Source organism: Dendropsophus ebraccatus, chromosome 3 (assembly GCF_027789765.1).
Source record: "Dendropsophus ebraccatus isolate aDenEbr1 chromosome 3, aDenEbr1.pat, whole genome shotgun sequence".
Taxonomy (NCBI): domain Eukaryota; kingdom Metazoa; phylum Chordata; class Amphibia; order Anura; family Hylidae; genus Dendropsophus; species Dendropsophus ebraccatus.
In genome coordinates, this window is record NC_091456.1 from 95,265,731 (window position 1) to 95,285,729 (window position 19,999).

Consider the following 19,999-nt stretch of genomic DNA (forward strand, 5'->3'; position numbering starts at 1 on the left):
TGTGTGTGTGTGTGTGTGTGTGTGTGTGTGTGTGTGTGTGTGTGTGTGTGGTGGATGCAGCCAGTCTCCATGTCCTGAACAACTCAGAATTAAAATAGATGGAGCAGATGGTCTTTTCCTGCTGACAATCTATGTTTCTAACTAACATTCACCAGACACAAAGAAACATTGCTTACAATGCCCGATACCTGTAATATAGAGCTAGCTAGAGAGAGAGAGATGTCAGACATAGGCCCAGATTTATCAGCTCTCTGTCAGCGTCTGCGCTCCTGAATCATCGAGGCCCCACAGGAACTACTTGCTCAGCCAGTCATTGACTGCAGCTGTGTCCTGCCTCACAGGGGTGATTCTAGCCTCTCTGCTGCCCGAGGCGAACTATAGGATGACGCCCCCCCCCCCTCCCCGGTCAATCCGCCCACATTATAATCCACTACTGCCCCCCCCCCCAACTGCTGTCCCCAATAAACATAATGTTTGGTCCCTTGCTGCACAGAGGATGTCAGGAGAGGAGGGGACTGATCTTATAGGGGAGGTCACAGCAGCACAGAGGAGGTCAGGAGAGGAGGGTGCTAATCCTATAGGAGAGGTCCCAGCAGCACAGAGGATGTCAGGAGAGGAGGGTGCTAATCCTATAGGAGAAGTCCCAGCAGCACAGAGGATGTCAGGAGAGGAGGGTGCTGATCTTTTAGGAGATGGTCCCCCTCTTCCCCCCTTATAGATGGTCCCCCTCTTCCCCCCTTATAGATGGACCCCCTCTTCCCCCCCTTATAGATGGTCCCCTCTCCCTTATAGATGGTCCCCCTCTCCCCCCCCCCCCCTTATAGATGGTCCCCCTCTCCCCCCCCCCTTATAGATGGTCCCCCTCTCCCCCCCCCTTATAGATGGTCCCCCTCTCCCCCCCCCCCCTTATAGATGGTCCCCCTCTCCCCCTCCCTTATAGATGGTCCCCCTCTTTCCCCTCCCTTATAGATGGTCCCCCTCTCCCCCTCCCTTATAGATGGTCCCCCTCCCCCCCCTTATAGATGGTCCCCCTCTCCCCCTCCCTTATAGATGGTCCCCTCTCCCTTATAGATGGTCCCCCTCCCCCCCCCCCCTTATAGATGGTCCCCCTCTCCCCCTCCCTTATAGATGGTCCCCCTCTCCCCCTCCCTTATAGATGGTCCCCCTCTCCCCCTCCCTTATAGATGGTCCCCCTCTCCCCCTCCCTTATAGATGGTCCCCCTCTCCCCCTCCCTTATAGATGGTCCCCCTCTTCCCCCCCTCCCTTATAGATGGTCCCCCTCTTCCCCCCCCTCCCTTATAGATGGTCCCCCTCTTCCCTCTCCCTTATAGATGGTCCCCCCCTGCACAGCAGATAAAACAAAAACAAAAAACAGCACATAACTCACCTGCCATCCGTTCCCCCTTCGAGCCTCTCTGGTCTGGTCCCGGCTGATGTGCTGCTGCCCGGGGTGTCCCGTCCTGTCCCCGGCAGCGCGCGCATCAGAGAGCTCCCCGTGCGCCTGTGGCTGTGACTTCCAGTGCACAGGAAGCTCTCTGATGCGTGCGCTGCCGGGGACAGGATGGGACACCTCCGGCAGCCACACATCAGCCGGGAGACTAAAGGCTGCATTCCCACGTTCCGTGGAATGCCGGTACCGGAGACCCCCGAGCCCGGACAGCATCTGTAATTAGATGCTGGGAGCGGGGGAGACTGTATTCATAAGCGCCGCGCTGTAGTAACAGCACCACGTGGCTGATTCATTACACCGCGGCGCTTATGAATACAGTCTCCCCCGCTCCCAGCATCTAATTACAGATGCTGTCCGGGCGCGGGGGTCTCTGGTACATGGTACAATCAGTGGCGGATTATAATGTGGGCGGCCGCCCGAACCGCCCATATTATAATCTGCCACTGAATGCCGCCCCTAGGGGCGTAGCTAATGTCTCTTGGGCCCTGGTGCAAGAGGTCAACTTGGGCCCCCCCTTTCTCGATGCTATTGGTATATATATATATATATATATATATATATATATATATATATATATATATATATATATATATATATAATCTATCTCAAGACTGATATTACCAATAATACCAGTATACAGGAAATATTATCACCGCCATACTGTTACTAAACAAATCCTGTTTACTGAGACCAATATTGCCAATATTACCAGTACACAAGGGGAAATATTACCGCCACACCACAACTATCACCACCATATTGTTACTGACCAAATCCAGTATACTAAATCCAATAAAACACAGTACCAGATAACAAGTAACAAATAATACCACCACATAGTGACTAACACCACCGCTGCTACTGAATATAATCCTCTGTACATAGACCACTATCACTTCATACAGTCATATAGAGGTGGACGCACTGTACACAGGATCTATACACCATATACATTACAGTGCAGTTATATCAAGTGACTCACAGGGGACGTCTTCTCTGATCGGAGTTCTTCCCTTTTCATCTTCTCCATCTGTTGTGGGCGATTTTGAGAACTTCTCTGGGCCACGAATCCACAGAATCTGCCAGACAGACATATTAGGCTCCTCACACTGACACCATCATCTCTCTAAAAACTGCACATCTGTACTGTCCCCTTTACACCCTCATTTAGTAGGTAGCCCTGACACTATGTGACCCCCCTTAAAGTACATGCCCCCCTCTGTGCATGCCCTATTGTATACACCCCCCATGTAGTCCACCTTATAGATGGCCCCCAATGTTTCCCCCTTATAGATGGCCCCCTGTGTTGTCCCTCTTATAGATGCCCCCCATGTTATCCCCCATATAGATTGCCCCCATGTTATCAACCATATAGATGCCCCCCATTTTATCCCCCTTACAGATGCCCCCCATGTTGTCCCCTCCTCTGCCCCTTTATCACCATACTACTACCCCTTTCATCCTCCTGCCCTTTCATAATCATACTACAAACACCTCCATCATAATACTACCACCCCCTTCATCCTCCTGCCCTTTCATCATCATACCACTACACCCTTCATCATCCTCTTGTTCCTTAATCATCATACCACTACACCCCCCATCATCCTCTTGTTCCATCATCATACCACTACACCCTCATCATCATACCACTACACCCCCATCATCCTCTTGTTCCATCATCATCATCATACCACTACACCCCCATCATCCTCTTGTTCCATCATACCACTACACCCCCCATCATCCTCTTGTTCCATCATCATACCACTACACCCTCATCATCATACCACTACACCCCCATCATCCTCTTGTTCCATCATCATCATCATCATACCACTACACCCCCATCATCCTCTTGTTCCATCATACCACTACACCCCCCATCATCCTCTTGTTCCATCATCATACCACTACACCCCTCATCATCATACCACTACACCCCCATCATCATACCACTACACCCCCATCATCATACCACTACACCCCCATCATCCTCTTGTTCCATCATCATACCACTACACCCCTCATCATCCTCTTGTTCCATCATCATACCACTACACCCCCATCATCCTCTTGTTCCATCATCATCATCATACCACTACACCCCCCATCATCCTCTTGTTCCATCATCATCATACCACTACACCCCCATCATCCTCTTGTTCCATCATCATCATCATACCACTACACCCCTCATCGTCCTCTTGTTCCTTCATCATCATACCACTACACCCCCCATCATCCTCTTGTTCCATCATCATCATCATACCACTACACCCCCCATCATCCTCTTGTTCCACCATCATACCACTACATCCCCATCATCCTCTTGTTCCACCACCATACCACTACACCCCCCATCATCCTCTTGTTCCATCATCATCATACCACTACATCCCTCATCCTCCTCTTGTTCCATCATCATCATACCACTACACCCCTCATCATCCTCTTGTTCCATCATCATCATACCACTACACCCCATCATCCTCTTGTTCCATCATCATACCACTACACCCCCCATCATCCTCTTGTTCCATCATCATCATACCACTACACCCCCCATCATCTTCTTGTTCCACCATCATACCACTACACCCCCCATCATCCTCTTGTTCCATCATCATACCACTACACCCCTCATCATCCTCTTGTTCCACCATCATACCACTACACCCCCCATCATCCTCTTGTTCCATCATCATACCACTATACCCCCCATCATCCTCTTGTTCCACCATCATACCACTACACCCCCCATCATCCTCTTGTTCCATCACCATACCACTACACCCCATCATCCTCTTGTTCCACCACCATACCACTACACCCTTCATCATCCTCTTGTTCCACCACCATACCACTACACCCCCCATCATGCCCTTTAAAACAAAAAAATCTTTACTCACCTGAATGGTTCCTCTAGTCTTCTTGTCAGGCGCGCTGGCGGGCTTACCGCGGCTGGGGGCGGGGCTTCCAGCGGAGGGGGCGGAGCTTCGCGGGACCTGTTTTTTTGCCCTCAAGATGCTCCCAGCCCCGCAAGTCAGCCGGGGACCGTCCCAGCCTGCCTCTTGTGATCGCAGGCAAAACATTGCTTGCGGTCACAAGAAGGAGTGGGATGGGAGCAGTACAGTGGCAGTACAGTAGCGGCCCGGTCGCGGCGGCGACCGCTGCGACCGTGGTAGCTACGCCACTGAATGCCGCCCCCATGATAACAGCTGGTGGCGCCGCCTGAGGCAGACGACTCAGGTCGCCTCATCATTGCGGCGCCACTGCTGCCTCACTCACTGATTGGCTGAGCGGGAGTTTCTGAGTGCCCTGTGGTGGTGCGGGGACTGGTAAATAGGACTTCCTTATTCTGATCCCAACCCCCTTCCCTCCCTGGATTTTTCACAAATGCCCAGACTAACCCTTTAATTTCTGCCTCTCTCTAACACACACACACACACACACACACACATTCTGCTGCATCCATAGCGCACACACCCTTCTATAGCCATAGTACACACACACACAGCCTGTTGAAGCCATAGCGCGCGCACACACACAGCCTGCTGCAGCCATAGCATACACACACACACACGCAGCCTGCTGCAGCCATAGCACATTGAAGAAAAACACTTCTCTCTCTCTGAGAGAAAACACCACATTGAGACCAGATGTTACTGCTGCACTACTTATGGCTTCCCCTCCTTCTCCTTCTCTATATTACACAGGATATCTACATATTACACTGCTTCTCGTATACAAGCATCCAGGAAGAGAACAGCACAGATCTCCCCCCACACAATCTCTTCCAGCTCAGAAACTGCCAAATAGAGACCAGATTACTGATATACGGAGGAAACTAAATGTTTGAGACTGTTTTTTTTTGGTTGTTATAAATAAAGGACTTAGATTGATAAACTATAGGGCAAATTTTAAAAGATTTTCTCCGACTCCAGCCAAAACTAGCTCTGACTCCACAGCCCTGGTTCTGAGTATGGTTTGCAGGATTTTTTCTCAGACTGTGTAGTTGAAAGTAAAGCCTAGTGGATGTCAATCAAACAGCTGAGGGCAAATAGAAGTGAGTGACAGCAAATGGAGCTCATTCCATAATGAAGACCGCTCTCAGCGCTGGAGGGCTTACACTGTAAAAGCGAGGTATGCATGAAATCAGTTTCAGAAGCCCTATACAAACATGCGTTTAGTTTAACCACCTTAAACCCAGTGACAGGTCCACTTTAACTGTTTCAGAAAACGTTGTCTATAGCAACCTGTTCCATGGCTAAAGGCCCTATTACACAATGATTATCGTCCGTAATCTGCCTATAATCGTCTTGTGTAACAGAAGACAACTATAATCCGACATGCACAATGTCGGCTGATCGTTGTGTTTCAACATGTTGAAAGATCAACGTTCACTATACCAGGGATATGCTGCCCTCACTCTGCGTAATTGGAGCAGCAGCAGACCACCGCTATCTTCTATGGGCTGCTTGGACAATCTAGCGATCACTTAGGTTAAGTGCTGCATTTCTGATGGGCTGTAGGACAGATTTTCCTGCTGTAATTAGGCCAGTTTCTCTTAGTCCCTATTTAAACATCAGTAATCCTAAAATCCTATACAAAAAGGCCACCACTATTACTTCAAAATACTAATAACTTTATTTATATCACATGTAAAATCACATAATGGAGTAAAATTATGCGCACAAGAGGTACTGTAAAATTACACAAGAATAATAAGACAAAATATTGAATCTGTACAAGGGATATAGGTATATTATTTACCACTGGGGATGGTAGGTGAATCCCTCTCAATCCTTACAGAATAGCATGGGCTGGAATGTACCTGCACAGACTAAGCTATATGCATGCCATTGCACCAGTCCCGGATGAACAAAAGTGCCATAGTGAATAGACAGTTCCGAGTCACATAGAAAGTTCAATCCCAAAGACCTGAAAACAGTACCTGATGTAAGCTGCGTGCTACCACCTCTAACGCACGTTTCGCGTTCCGCTTGATCACAGAGGAGTTGACTCTGTCAGCTGTAATTGCGATTCCAAACTCCTGATTCTGACAGATTCCCTTTAAAGGTAATCTAGCAGCAGTTTAGTGGGTCCTAACCTGCTGATAGATTCCAGTCGGGAACTTTGCAAAGAGCCATTTTTATGTGTAAAGTCCATTTTGTGCCCTGGCAGTTTTCTCTTACCCCACAGTGTACAGAAAGAACTGCATGCTCTTCTAGCGATGCCCGTCTACAGTGATGGCCACTCAGTATTCATTAGGCAAGTGGACTAATTAGCATAGCAGTAAAACATCTATTATAAAAATGGCACACTGGAGCCTGTTGTTAACCTGCTGATAGATTTTTTATTTACTATATAATGCCTTTCTTGGATGCTTTTTTTCTTTTAGGAGCCAAAGGCACCTAGAGACTTTTTTTTGTTTGTTTTTTGCAATAATAAATTGTTCAGAAGTTGATAACTTTTTTTTTTTTTTTTTTTTATTGCCTTACAGGTTTGACAGCATGGCAGGCCAAAGAATGACTCGAGAATCTTTTGATGCACTAGTACAGGAGAGAATGAAAAGGTACCGTCTAAGCATGGACCAAGCCATGTCGGATACTTTACGCGAGTTGGAAGGTAAGTAGTTTAAACTGGCTGGAAATTATGGAATGCCACTGGCTAAACTGCACTTTACAAATAATTGTAGCACTTGGGCCCCTAGGTTTTCCAATATGATAAGACAGAACAAAATAAAAGAAAGAAGTCAACAAAGATGTAAGCAGTAATAGCCAACAAGTTGCTAAGTGGCAGAAATATAGTTATACAGAAAGTATCAAGAACAATAAACAGAGTTGAGTCAGGCTTCAGGAGGACAAGGACCACAAGCAGGGTCCTTTGCTCAGGAGGCTGCCTCATCACAAGTGGGAAAGAGCAGAACAAGAAACAAAAACTCATGAGGCTTAATGAAGGCAGCTAATTTTTGTAGGGGAAGTGTAAGCCCAAACCTGGAGTGAGAGACTGAAGGAGAAAAAAAGCAGGAGAAATAGAGGAAAGCATGTCAATCTCTAAACATCTGTTTGTTTTTCTTTTACTTTACCATTGAGGAGTTGGTAAATACCCCCAAAACTGTAAAAACCGTATTACAGTCTAGAGCTTTGTTCACAATTCTGGTGGCTCCTGAAAATTTTCAATAAGCTTGTCACATTTTAACCACCTAGTAGTGCTCCTGTAATGCAGTGGGACATGCCTGATGAAACTACATGATAACTATAGCGCGCTTAGTGCAGGTATTGAGCTGACAGGAGCTCTTGCCTCTGAATAGAGAATTATTAGAAATGCAGACATAAACTATAATACAGACTGTATCTCTGGATTAGTAAGATGAAAGAAAATAGTAGTATCTAGTGTGTTACACTTTTTGGGTTTGGAAGCGTTCTCCGAACCAGAATGCCCAGCATTTGATTTCCTGCTGCTTCAGGAGTTGGATGCTGCTATAGGCTGTATTCATGTTTTCCTGGCAGCCCTAGGCTGACATCCAACATCGGCAGCTGTGGGTAATCAGATAATACAGTAGTTGGGGGGTTATAGGGAGGCTTCCCGTTACTACAGCAGAGCACTTTAGGCACTGAACAGCTAGCAGTGATTGCTAATGCTACTTGCACTGCTAGCGAGCAGTGATCTTAAAGTGACTCTGTACCCACAATCTGACCCCCCCCCCCCCCAAACCGCTTGTACCTTCAGATAGCTGCTTTTAATTCCAAGATCTGTCCTGGGGTCCGTTTGGCAGGTGATGCAGTTATTGTCCTAAAAAAACAACAACTTTTAAACTTGCAGTCCCATGCCCAACGACCGGGGCTTAGATTGTGTATGCATTAGGCTGACAGGAATGCCACTGGAACATTTTACTCCTGTCTGAACATTGCACAGTTGCCTTATCGATCCAGCCCATGTGCCGTGCTAACACAGCCAGTGAATAGGAGGCAATCTGCCTGGAGCATTCCTTATGAGGAGGAGGGTGGGGAGGAGGGACAGAGTTAGGGCACAGACACTACCGTTGGGCACGGGGCTGCAAGTTTACAAGTTGTTTTTTAGGACAATAACTGCATCACCTGCTGGACGGACCCCAGGACAGATCTTGGATTAAAAGCAGCTATCTGAAGGTACAAGTGGTTTAGGGGGGTGGTCAAATTGTGGGTACAGTCACTTGAACTCCTAGACAACCCTAGACCCTGCTATGCAGACCATGCTCCTCTTCCACTCGCCCTCCCACCCAGTACAGGGGGCTTTTAAACTAAAGCAATGCTCTTAAATCAAGTCACAATTTAGAAAAACTGAGCTCTTAAACCAAAGCGCTCTTAACAAAGTTACTCTTAAACCAAGGTACCACTGTACTGTATAACAATAGTGTTCCCATATGGCGAACAGCGTAAATGTTCTTTTTTTTTGTTTTTTTTGTTTTTTTTGTTTCTAGAGATCATAGCGCAAAAAATGACACACCATACAGCTCCATAGGTGAAAAAATAAAGCAGTTATAAGAGTCACAATATGCCCTTTTTAATTTGTAAAAATAAATGATTCAATTAAAAACAATACATTAGAAAATCTGTGTAGACTTGCATATCGTTGTATGCAGACTGACCTTTAGTAAAAGTGTCATGTCACTTTTACTAAAGCGTGCATTACGTAGACACAGGAACCCTCCAAAAGTTACAATATTGCATTTTTTTCCAGTTTCACCAATTTTTATTTTCATAAATAATTTGGTTCTGTCATACTGTTACTGAGTGATATCTGTCCTTACTGGGTTTATAGATAACAAATCTCTGTACACATATAGTATATAGCAAGGTACTATAGATTAGTTTATCTGTATTTATTTTCCTAGGGGTTATATACATTGTACCTGGTTTACTTGGGACACATTACTATAGCCTGTATATACACAAGCTTGCTGGAGGTTACACAGGTGGAGGGGGAGGGGACTGATTGCTAATTAAGAGTTGATAAATTACATCTGTGTGAAGCCTGCCAGTCTCTTCCAACACAGGAGCCAGAAGCAACAAACTCTGCAAGCTAAGTACTTCTATATTGTATTGTGAGCGAGTTTTGGAGCGTGCGAGTTTTAGATCTGAAGTGTGTTTTTGTCTCAAGTGTGGGACTTTAATATTCTGGGACTTTAGATTTGGGGAGTTTTAGAGGAAAACAAATTGTTTATTTACTTTTGAACACATTGTTTGCTTTTGTTGCTTGTTTGTTTTTTCTTTCTTTATACATAATATCCCCATATAAATGAGCGCCATGTTTGACAATGCGGCCCAATGTACATCTTGTGCGATGTATGCAATCCTTGATCAACCGATCGAGGGTGCATACCATTGTGGGAGATGTGTGCATGTTGCTGGTTTGGAAGCCCAGATCCTGGATCTAAATGAGCAGCTGCAACGATTGAGATGCATTAGCAAACTGGAAAGGGGTCTGGTGCTCACTGAGCAAGCACTCCAAGGGGTAGATGGGGGAGAGAGTGATAGCATGGAGGTACAGGAGGAAGAGGCAGCTAGTTGGGTCACAGTTAGAAAAAGGGGTAGAGGGAAGAGTGTGAGGGAGGCCAGTCCTGATCTGGCACACCCCAACAAGTTTGCCAAATTGGCGGATGAGGGGGATGTTGATTCAGGGGTGGCATTGCTGCAGCAGGACACTGCCTCTGAAAGCCAGGGGGGTGTCTGCTCCAGTAAGGTGGGAAACAGGAGTTCAGGGCAGGCCAGGCAGGTACTGGTAGTGGGGGACTCAATTATTAGGGGGACAGACAGGGCAATCTGTCACAAAGACCGGGATCGTCGAACAGTGTGTTGCCTTCCTGGCGCTCGAGTTCGTCACATCGCGGATCGGGCTGACAGATTACTGGAAGGGGCTGGCGATGACCCAGCAGTCATGGTGCACATTGGCACCAATGATAAAGTTAGAGGTAGGTGGCGGGTCCTTAAAAACGATTTCAGGGACTTAGGCAGGAAGCTAAAAACTAGGACCTCCAAGGTGATATTCTCTGAAATATTACCTGTACCACGAGCCACACCTGAGAGACAGCGGGAGATTAGGGAGGTAAATAAGTGGCTCAAGAGCTGGTGTAGGATAGAGGGGTTTGGGTTCATGGAGAACTGGGCCGACTTCTCGGTCGGTTACAGGCTGTACGGTAGGGACGGGCTGCATCTCAATGGGGAGGGTGCAGCCGTGCTGGGGGAGAAGATGGCTAAGAGGTTGGAGGAGTGTTTAAACTAGGGCCCGGGGGGGAGGGCAACTACAATATAGTAAGTGAAGACAGAGTAGATGGAGAGCTGGGCCTAGATTATGGAACTGGGGGTGGAGCGGCGGGAGGGGTTAGAACAGTCACTAGTGACAAGAGGAAAGGGAATATGGACAAATATATTAAATGTATGTATACTAATGCTCGAAGCCTCACTAATAAAGCTGAGGAATTAGAACTCATAATGGTTGAAGAGAAATATGATATAGTGGGGATAAGCGAGACATGGCTGGATGAGAGTTATGACTGGGCTGTTAATATCCAGGGTTATAGTCTATTCAGAAATGACCGTAAAAATAAGAAAGGGGGAGCGGTCTGTCTATATGTTAAATCATGCCTTAAGCCTATTCTGCGGGAGGATATATGTGATGATAATGTGGAGTCTCTTTGGGTAGAAATAAGGGGAGGGACGAAGAATAATAAAATTCTTATAGGAGTGAGTTATAAACCTCCAAGTATAGTGGAAAAATCAGAAAATCTTCTTATAAGACAAATAGATGTGGCAGCGAAGCAGGGGGAAGTCATTATTATGGGGGACTTTAACTACCCAAATATAAACTGGAAAGCAGAAACCTGCAGCTCCAGGAAGGGAAGCGTGTTTTTGGAAATAGTAAAAGATAATTACCTTTCCCAACTAGTAGAGGAACCAACAAGAGGGGGGGCCCTTCTGGACCTGATCTTAACCAATAGGCCCGACAGAATATCAAAAATAGAGGTGGGGGGTCACCTAGGTAATAGTGACCATAACATAGTAAGTTTTCAATTATCCTTCAATAAAATTATTAGTAGAGGGGCTACAAAAACATTAAATTTCAGGAAGGCTAATTTCCAAAAACTAAGAGAGGACCTTGGGAACATAGACTGGGACAATGCCTTCAGAAATAAAAGTACACAAGAGAAATGGGACATATTTAAGAGCATCCTGGGTAAATCGTGTGAACGACACATACCATATGGGAATAAACGTAGTAGAAATAAGAGAAATCCAATGTGGTTAACTACAGCTGTAAGGGGTGCAATAAATGATAAGAAACAAGCATTCAGACTACTAAAACAAGAAGGTAGTGGGGAAGCATTGAGCAACTATAGACTGAAGAATAGAATGTGTAAAACGCAAATAAAAGAAGCAAAAATAGCAACAGAAAGAAGGATAGCCACAGAAAGTAAAACAAATCCCAAAATGTTCTTCACTTATATAAATAACAAAAGACTTAAAACCGAAAATGTTGGTCCCCTCAAAAATAATCTGGGTGTAATGGTGGAGGGGGAAGAGGAAAAGGCCAATCTACTAAATACATTCTTCTCTACTGTATTCACAGAGGAGAATCCCATAACAGACGACATGACTAGGGATAATGTTAATCCTCCCATAAATCTCACCTGCCTAACACAACAAGAAGTGGGGAAACGCCTTAAAAACATTAAAATCCATAAGTCACCGGGCCCAGAAGGTATCCATCCTAGAGTTTTGCAAGAATTAAATACTGTGTTGGACAGACCGTTATTCCTAATACTTAAAGATTCTATTACGACAGGGATTGTTCCACAGGACTGGCGCATAGCTAATGTGGTACCGATATTCAAGAAGGGGTCAAGGAGTGATCCTGGAAACTACAGGCCCGTAAGTCTAACATCTATAGTAGGTAAAGTATTTGAGGGGATTGTAAGAGATGCTATACTAGAGTATCTTAATGAAAATAATCTTATGACGCAGCACCAGCATGGATTTATGAGGGATCGGTCCTGTCAGACTAATCTGATCGGCTTCTATGAAGAGGTAAGTTATAGACTGGACCTGGGGGAGGCTGTGGATGTTGTGTATCTGGACTTTTCAAAGGCATTTGATACTGTGCCGCATGAAAGGTTGGTCTACAAAATGAGGATGCTGGGACTCGGGGAAAACGTATGCAAATGGGTAAGTAACTGGTTGTGTGATAGAAAACAGAGGGTGGTCATTGATGGAAAATATTCAGATTGGGTTTTAGTTACTAGTGGGGTACCTCAGGGGTCAGTGTTGGGTCCACTTCTTTTTAATATTTTTATTAATGATCTTGTAGAGGGGCTACAGAGTAGAATCTCCATTTTTGCAGATGATACTAAACTGGGTAAAGTAATCAGTACAGAGGAGGATAATATCATATTACAGAGGGATTTGGAGAAGCTAGAGGCTTGGGCGGAGAAATGGCAAATGAAGTTTAATGTGGATAAATGTAAGGTTATGCATTTGGGCCATAGAAATAATAAGTACAGTTATGTGCTAAATAATAAAACACTGGGTAAAAGTACTTCCGAAAAGGACCTGGGGGTATTGGTGGACAGTAAACTCAACTTTAGTGATCAGTGCCAGGCAGCAGCTGCCAAGGCTAATAAAATAATGGGGTGCATCAAAAGAGGTATAGATGCTAAAGATGAGAACATAGTTTTGCCTCTTTATAAATCACTGGTCAGACCACATATGGAATACTGTGTACAGTTTTGGGCACCGGTATATAAGAAGGACATAGGTGAACTGGAGCGGGTGCAGAGGAGGGCAACAAAGGTCATTAAGGGAATGGGTGGGTTACAGTACCAAGACAGGTTATCAAGCTTGGGGTTATTTACGCTAGAAAAAAGACGTCTTAGGGGCGATCTGATCACAATGTACAAATATATGAATGGACAGTACAGAGATCTTTGTAGTGGTCTTTTTACTCCTAGGTCTGTAACAATGACAAGGGGGCATCCTCTACGTCTAGAGGAAAGAAGATTTCATCATCAGCATCGACGCGGGTTCTTTACTGTGCGAGTGGTAAGACTGTGGAACTCTCTGCCACATGAGGTTGTCATGGCCGATTCATTAAATAAGTTCAAGGGAGGACTTGATACTTTTCTTGAACAATATAATATAACAAGTTATGGGCATTAGATTTCTGGTGATACGTTGATCCGGGGATTGTTCTGGTTGCCATTGCAGTCGGGGGGGGGGGGGAGGGGGGGGAGTTTCTCCATGTGGTGGGGCGGTTGTCTTCTGCCCCATAGGGGTTTTTCGCCTTCCTAGATCAACACAGTAGGATTCTCCTAGGTTGAACCTGATGGACTCTTGTCTTCTTTCAACCTTATTTACTATGTTACTATGTTACTATGTTACATGTTATAACATATTGAAAGACACCATTACAAAGTACACCTGTTCCTGAAAAAACAAGCTCTTACATGGCCTTGTAGATAGAAAACTGAAAGTGCTAGAGCTCTTAGATGGCAAGGCGGAAAAAACAAAAATGAAAATTGGCCTGGACATTTTGAGCCTGGTCAGGAAGGGGGTTAAGGGTTTTTTTTTTTTTTTTTTTTTAAATTTAGGCAGTTAACTTGGTCTGCCTAGCACTTTAATTGTGAGATATTAAAAATTCTGGCTGGTTTTCGTGCTTCCTGGGTCAGACACGTGACGCAGTGACTTCACCGACCTGGCTTGTAGAGGCATTTAAAAGACCCACCCTGTAAACAGAACGTCGCACCAATGGTCTTCCGCGTACGGAGCATGTCTCTGCACACTGAAGCCCTGTATATGGACTTCTCTGAAGACCGGACGCAATGAAGGGATCCCAGGTGAGGCTAAAGAAAAGCAGGCTGGCTAGGCAGGGACCTTTAGAAGCCTGCTGTCATGTAATGCCACCCGGGGACATTACAAGATTCCCCCCCCCCCCCCCCCCCCCTGCTGAAATACACCCACCTATACAGGGCCGGCTCCAGGTTTTTGTGGGCCCTTGGGCGACAGAGCCTCGGTGGGCCCCTTTAAAGAACAAATCATGGAGATACAGACGAGGAAAGATTTGCGGCTGCTGCATATCTTTCTCCTCCTGTATCTCCTGATCTCTGCGGGTGTCACATTACAGAAGCAGTATACAGGAGAAAACTAGAAGCCCCAGCATGTCCATGTTGTATATATCACAGACAGGAGCTGTATACAGGAGAACTAGAAGACCCAGCATGTCCATGTTAAATACACATAGCAGGAGCTGTATACAGGAGAACTAGAAGCTTTAGTTCTCCTGTATACAGCTCCTGCAGTGATATATACAATACATGGACATGCTGAGACCTATAGTTCTCCTGTATACAGCTCCTGTCTGTGATATATATAACACATAGACATGCTGAGACCTATAGTTCTCTTATATACAGCTCCTGCAGTGATAGATAGATAGAAATATCTATCTATCAATCACTGCAGGAGCTGTATATAGGAGAACTAGAAGCACCAGCATGTCTGTGTTTATATAATCTCTCTCTCTCTATCTCTCTCTCTATCTCTCTATCTCTCTATATCTATATCTATATATATAATCTCTATATATATCACTGCAGGAGCTGTATACAGAGCTGTATATATAGAGCCTCTAGTTCTCCTATATACAGCTCCTGCAGTGATGTATAAAACACATGGACATGCTGGTGCTTCTAGTTCTTCTATATACAGCTCCTGCAGTGATGTATATAACACATGGACATGCTGAGCCCTCTAGTCTAGAGGTCTCAGCATGTCCATGTGTTATATACATCACTGCAGGACCTGTACACAGAAAGCAATTAGAAGCCCATACAGGACACTATTAGTTTCCAGAGCCTACCTGCGCTCCATCCAGAGTCCAATCACATGACCATTGACATCATGAAAGGTCCTTCATCCCCCATAGGTGTGACCAGTGACATCATGAAAGGTCCCTCATCCCCCATAGCTGCAGCAGCTACTCGGCAGCTGCAGGGAAGTTTTGTGCAGAGAAACAAGTGCCCGGGACTCCAAGTATGTATTGGCGCCCCCTAGCTGTGCTATGCCGGCCTCTAGGAGCCCAGTCCCCTACTACACTTTTTTTTTTTTCTGACAGAAAAAAAAGTGTAGCATCAGACGGGACTGGGCCACCTGAGGCGCTGTGGGCCCCGGCACTTGCCCTAGTCGGCCGGGTGCTGACGTCGGCCCTGCACCTAAAGTTGCAGGAGTAGAACGAAGGGGTAAATCAATGAGTGTCCCTGCTGTTATCTGCCAGTCTTTCCCACTCCTGCAGTGAATAAGGAAAGATATTAAGCAGGTTCTCCTGTGTGTGCAGTGGATGCAGCCAGTCTCCAGCCTCCATGTCCTGAACAACTCACTACTAACTATTCACCATACACAAAGGAAAACTACTAACTATGCCAGATACCTATGATTTCGAGGCATGAGAAGGTCCCGCCAGATTCTCTAAGAGGTGTGTATCTTTTACCAAATCTGGCAGGGTGAATGTGAATGGGGTCTAATTAGAATGTCCCCCACAATCTTCTCCCAGGGTGAAAACACCACCTTGAGGACAGAGGTCACTGCTACACTACTTATGACTTCTCCTCCTCTATATTACACAGGATATCTTCATATTACACTGCTGCTCATATACAATTATCCAGCAAGAGAACAGCACAGATCTCCCCCCACACAATGGACTCTTCTAGCTCAGAAACAAGCTGCCAAATAGTGACCAACATCTCCCCAACCACTCATATCTAATAGGGCCAGTGATTTATTACTGATATATGGAGTGAATGCTTCACCTATTCTAACTAAATGTGTTTGAGAAAGTGTTTATTTTTAAATGAGATCCTTAGATTGATAGAACTTTTTTAACATTTTATTTTAATTTCTTATTTTAAAGCTGGAATCGGTACATTTTTTCCGACTCCAACCAAAACTGTCTGACTCCACAGCCTCTGATGTATTCACTGTTACTTTTTGCACAATAAATGTAACTGTTCATGATGTTAATCAGACGTTGCCCATATTTTTATTATGTGAGCTATTTTAATTTTTTTTTATTTTTTTTATAAGGTCCATCCTCAACAAGAAGACCAATAAATGACATGGAATCTGTTTACAGAGATAGACAAAGGTATTCAGTGCGTGATCTTCATAACAGTTCCCTAGATAGAAACTGGGATATGGAGATGAGAAGAGACAGTATTCCGGGTCAACCTTACCCTCGTGAACCCCCTGGTGGAAGAAACATGGATTTGGACAGATGGGGTCCTGACCCAGTTTTAAAGGAGAGGATGTACAGAGAAGAGCTAAATAGTGCAGATCGCCGCTTCAATGATCTTGAGAACTTTAGGTCTTTAGACCGGGAAGAATTATTTTCTAGGGAAATGAGCCAGGCTCGTAGAAACTGGGAACTTGGTCGTCCTCATGAACAAGACCTTGGAGTGGGCCAGCCAGAAATGTTCAGGGATTTCCATCCTCAGAATGAGATGGGTCCTATGAATGTTTTCAAACCACAAGGAAGTATGGGGCAAGTTCCCATGAAGCGCAGAGAGAAGAAAGGCCCTATACCACAACTTCTTCAGGGTTTTGGTGGTAAATCAGGAAAAGCAGGTGCAGCCTCTAAGCAGCAAGGCTCAATAAATATTCCCAGTGATTTAGACAGCAAGAATGCGGTAAATAAACTAGGCATAGACCTTATGAAATGGGCCAAATTTGATTCCAATGATTATAATGTGGAGCTTATGAAACAACTCAATGCTGTGTTCACTGATAACAGTGATACATATAATATGATATGGGATTCCTTCAAAGTATTATTGTCATCGCAGCACAGAATGCAGTGCTTTTCTAAAGCAAGATCAAACGTTAGGATTCCACTGGCAAGCCCCAAAATTGACAACGATCTGTTGGATATCTTGCTTCGAACAAGAACTGTGTCCATTAAGGATGATTTTTTTAAAATGATCAAACCTTATGACAAAGAGATGATGGTGGTTCAGCAGCGTTTGCTTGAGTGTGCTTCACCTTTGCTGCTTGCCTCCAATACAGTCGAGCTGATGGAGTCTTTCCCCGCAGACCCTAGACAGCTACTTGATGCCCTGCAGACCAGTGTGTCGCTGTGCAAGAGATCTTTGGTTGCAATTGGTCAAACATTTGCGTTAATTTCCGATGGCAGACAGAAAAATGTTCTTGATGTACTGGGTATCTGTGATGCAAGTCTGAAGCCTTCAGCCTATCCAAATTACAAAAACTGTTCTCTGTTTGGAGAGGAGTTCATCTTGAAATTGAGAGACTGGCTTAAAAATAAAAACAATAAATTTACCTTGAAATCCAAAGTGAAAGCACCTGTTACTACTTATGTTGCAAAGAAAAAAGAAGTAAAGACTGATGCAGGAAGTCAAGGTTTGTTATTTATTATTACAATAGAAAAAATCGGCTATTGCTTTAAATTGTAATTGAATGCTTATTGGCTATGGACTTTGCATTGATTTCTAGTTTACTAAAATTTAGTCCATTTTGTTGCTGTGTAGTCTGTGTAACACTTCACATAGCTAGTTTTCTTCATGCTTATAACTTGGATCTGATAGCATACTGGTCCTGACTCTGATTCTCACTGCTATTCACCTTCATTCTCTTGAAGTTAGGCTGGGTTCATACCTAGAACTCCCTAGCTAAAGATACTGACCAAAACACTACATATCAACCCAGCCCTATAAAAACAGCAGACGGTAGGTAAGGCTTTGCACTACAGCCTACAACAGAGGAAATCGTCCAGTAAGGAATGCAGCACAGAAATCCACATTGGCTGAGTAGAGAGAAAGGAAAGCACCCACAGCATACAACAAAGGTTGCGTGGTATCACACACTCCTCAATGACAAAATGAGTCTAAAATGGGTACCAGGAATAATGATTCCCTCCTGAAACACAGCCTATTTATTAATTGAGCCTTGCATGCACTGTTCTAATCTTGCATGTACTTAAAATTGGGTTGTCCCACCATTTCTCAAGTAGGGGGACTCTTCTTGAGAAGACAGAGAATCTCCCACTAGAGATGTTCCATTTTGGCTAGTACCAATAGAGAGAGAAAAAAAAATTTAAATTGTGTGTGCATTGCTGCCCATTTGGACAGCACTTGAACCCCTCCCCCCCTAGGGGGCGACAGATAAAGCATAGTGGGGAATGTCTAATGGTTGAAGAACTCCCTTGAAGGTAACTAGTCCCTCATTATGCCCTCCCTTACTCCCTTATAGCTACCTTTTAGCTTTACCTTTTGTGCCATGGTGTCTGCTGTGGGGTGAAATAAAACAAAAAATAAACTTTTATTCTGGCTACTGGTAAGTAAGCATGAGAGCAGAGCTGCAACAGCATGCAGTCACGTTCCATTCAGCTTCCTCTGAACCACTGATTCTTTATTGGCAACCTGGGTGCTGGGCTTTGCATGAAGTTCCCATCACTCGGGATGCCAATGAAGCATAAGGGTCTGGAAGAAAGACAGAGGCAGTCTGACTGCATGCCACTACGGCTCTGCCCCCACGCCTACCTACCAGGCACCAGGAGCGGTATTAAAGTGTTCTTTTTAAAAATGCCAGCCTGCAGCAGACTACAGGTACGTGGGGTGAGTTTAGGCAATCTGTCCCAGATACAGGGCATAAGGAGAAGCATTAGTTACACATTTCTTTACAGGGTTTTACAATACCTCTAGGTGCTGTCTACTAAGATGTCTGTATAAAGTGTATAAAGTAAAGCTGTAAATACCTTAGTACTTGGTAAATTGACGCTATTCATTCATATTCACTGATATGTTCTAATACCACCTGAGGGTTGTTATCTTGCCAAATGTCATCTGTGCTTCTTCTAAGAATCAGCATTTCCTTTCCTGCCCAGCCTTCTTTGGATACGTAGCGCTGCTGATGATAGCATAATGTCTTAAGAGAACATTTAAAACCCACAAACAAAGGCATGCCAAATATATCGGTGGCACATCCAATAATAGATATTGACAAAGTAAATCAATTAACGTGTAACAGGAATAAACTTTATTGGTACAAAAAAGCAAGTGGGACACACAGGTTAAAAACACTTAAAATGCACAAGCAAACCAAACACTGTGCCGTGTATGATAAGCACGGTACAAAGACAAGCCGACATAAGGGTATAGGGGGTCCTCACTGGTGAGAGTAACGTAAGTAAGATAGACACAAGTACAAAGATAATGCAAGATAAATAGAAAAAAGGGCCAAAGCCAAAAAAGATGTATATCACCAGATAAGAGGATCCGTATCGGCGTCCACAGAATGGCGTCCATACAAATGTATGTAAGCCAACCCAGCAGTGTTCAGAAGTTCTGTAGAGATTGAATGAATCATGAGAACAGCAAGTGCATGCCTTTGCTCCATTTTTGTGGGATTCCACTGCCCTGACACCACCCCCCAGCACAATTTCCACGATATTAAAGGGAAGGTCCGGGCAAAATAATTAAGATATGTTATTGCCCAACA

The 19,999-nt window shown here is 44.7% G+C and overlaps 1 protein-coding gene across 1 annotated transcript in view; it reads left to right on the top strand.

The window, feature by feature from the left end:
* Positions 1 to 19,999, top strand: part of SUGP2 (SURP and G-patch domain containing 2) — a 53,407-nt gene that overhangs the window by 8,678 nt on the left and 24,730 nt on the right. The window contains exons 2-3 of the mRNA XM_069962256.1: positions 6,958 to 7,082; positions 16,571 to 17,902. Of these exons, the coding sequence (XP_069818357.1) occupies positions 6,968 to 7,082; positions 16,571 to 17,902 (1,447 nt within the window). The 5' untranslated portion in view covers positions 6,958 to 6,967. The remainder of the gene's footprint in view (positions 1 to 6,957; positions 7,083 to 16,570; positions 17,903 to 19,999) is intronic.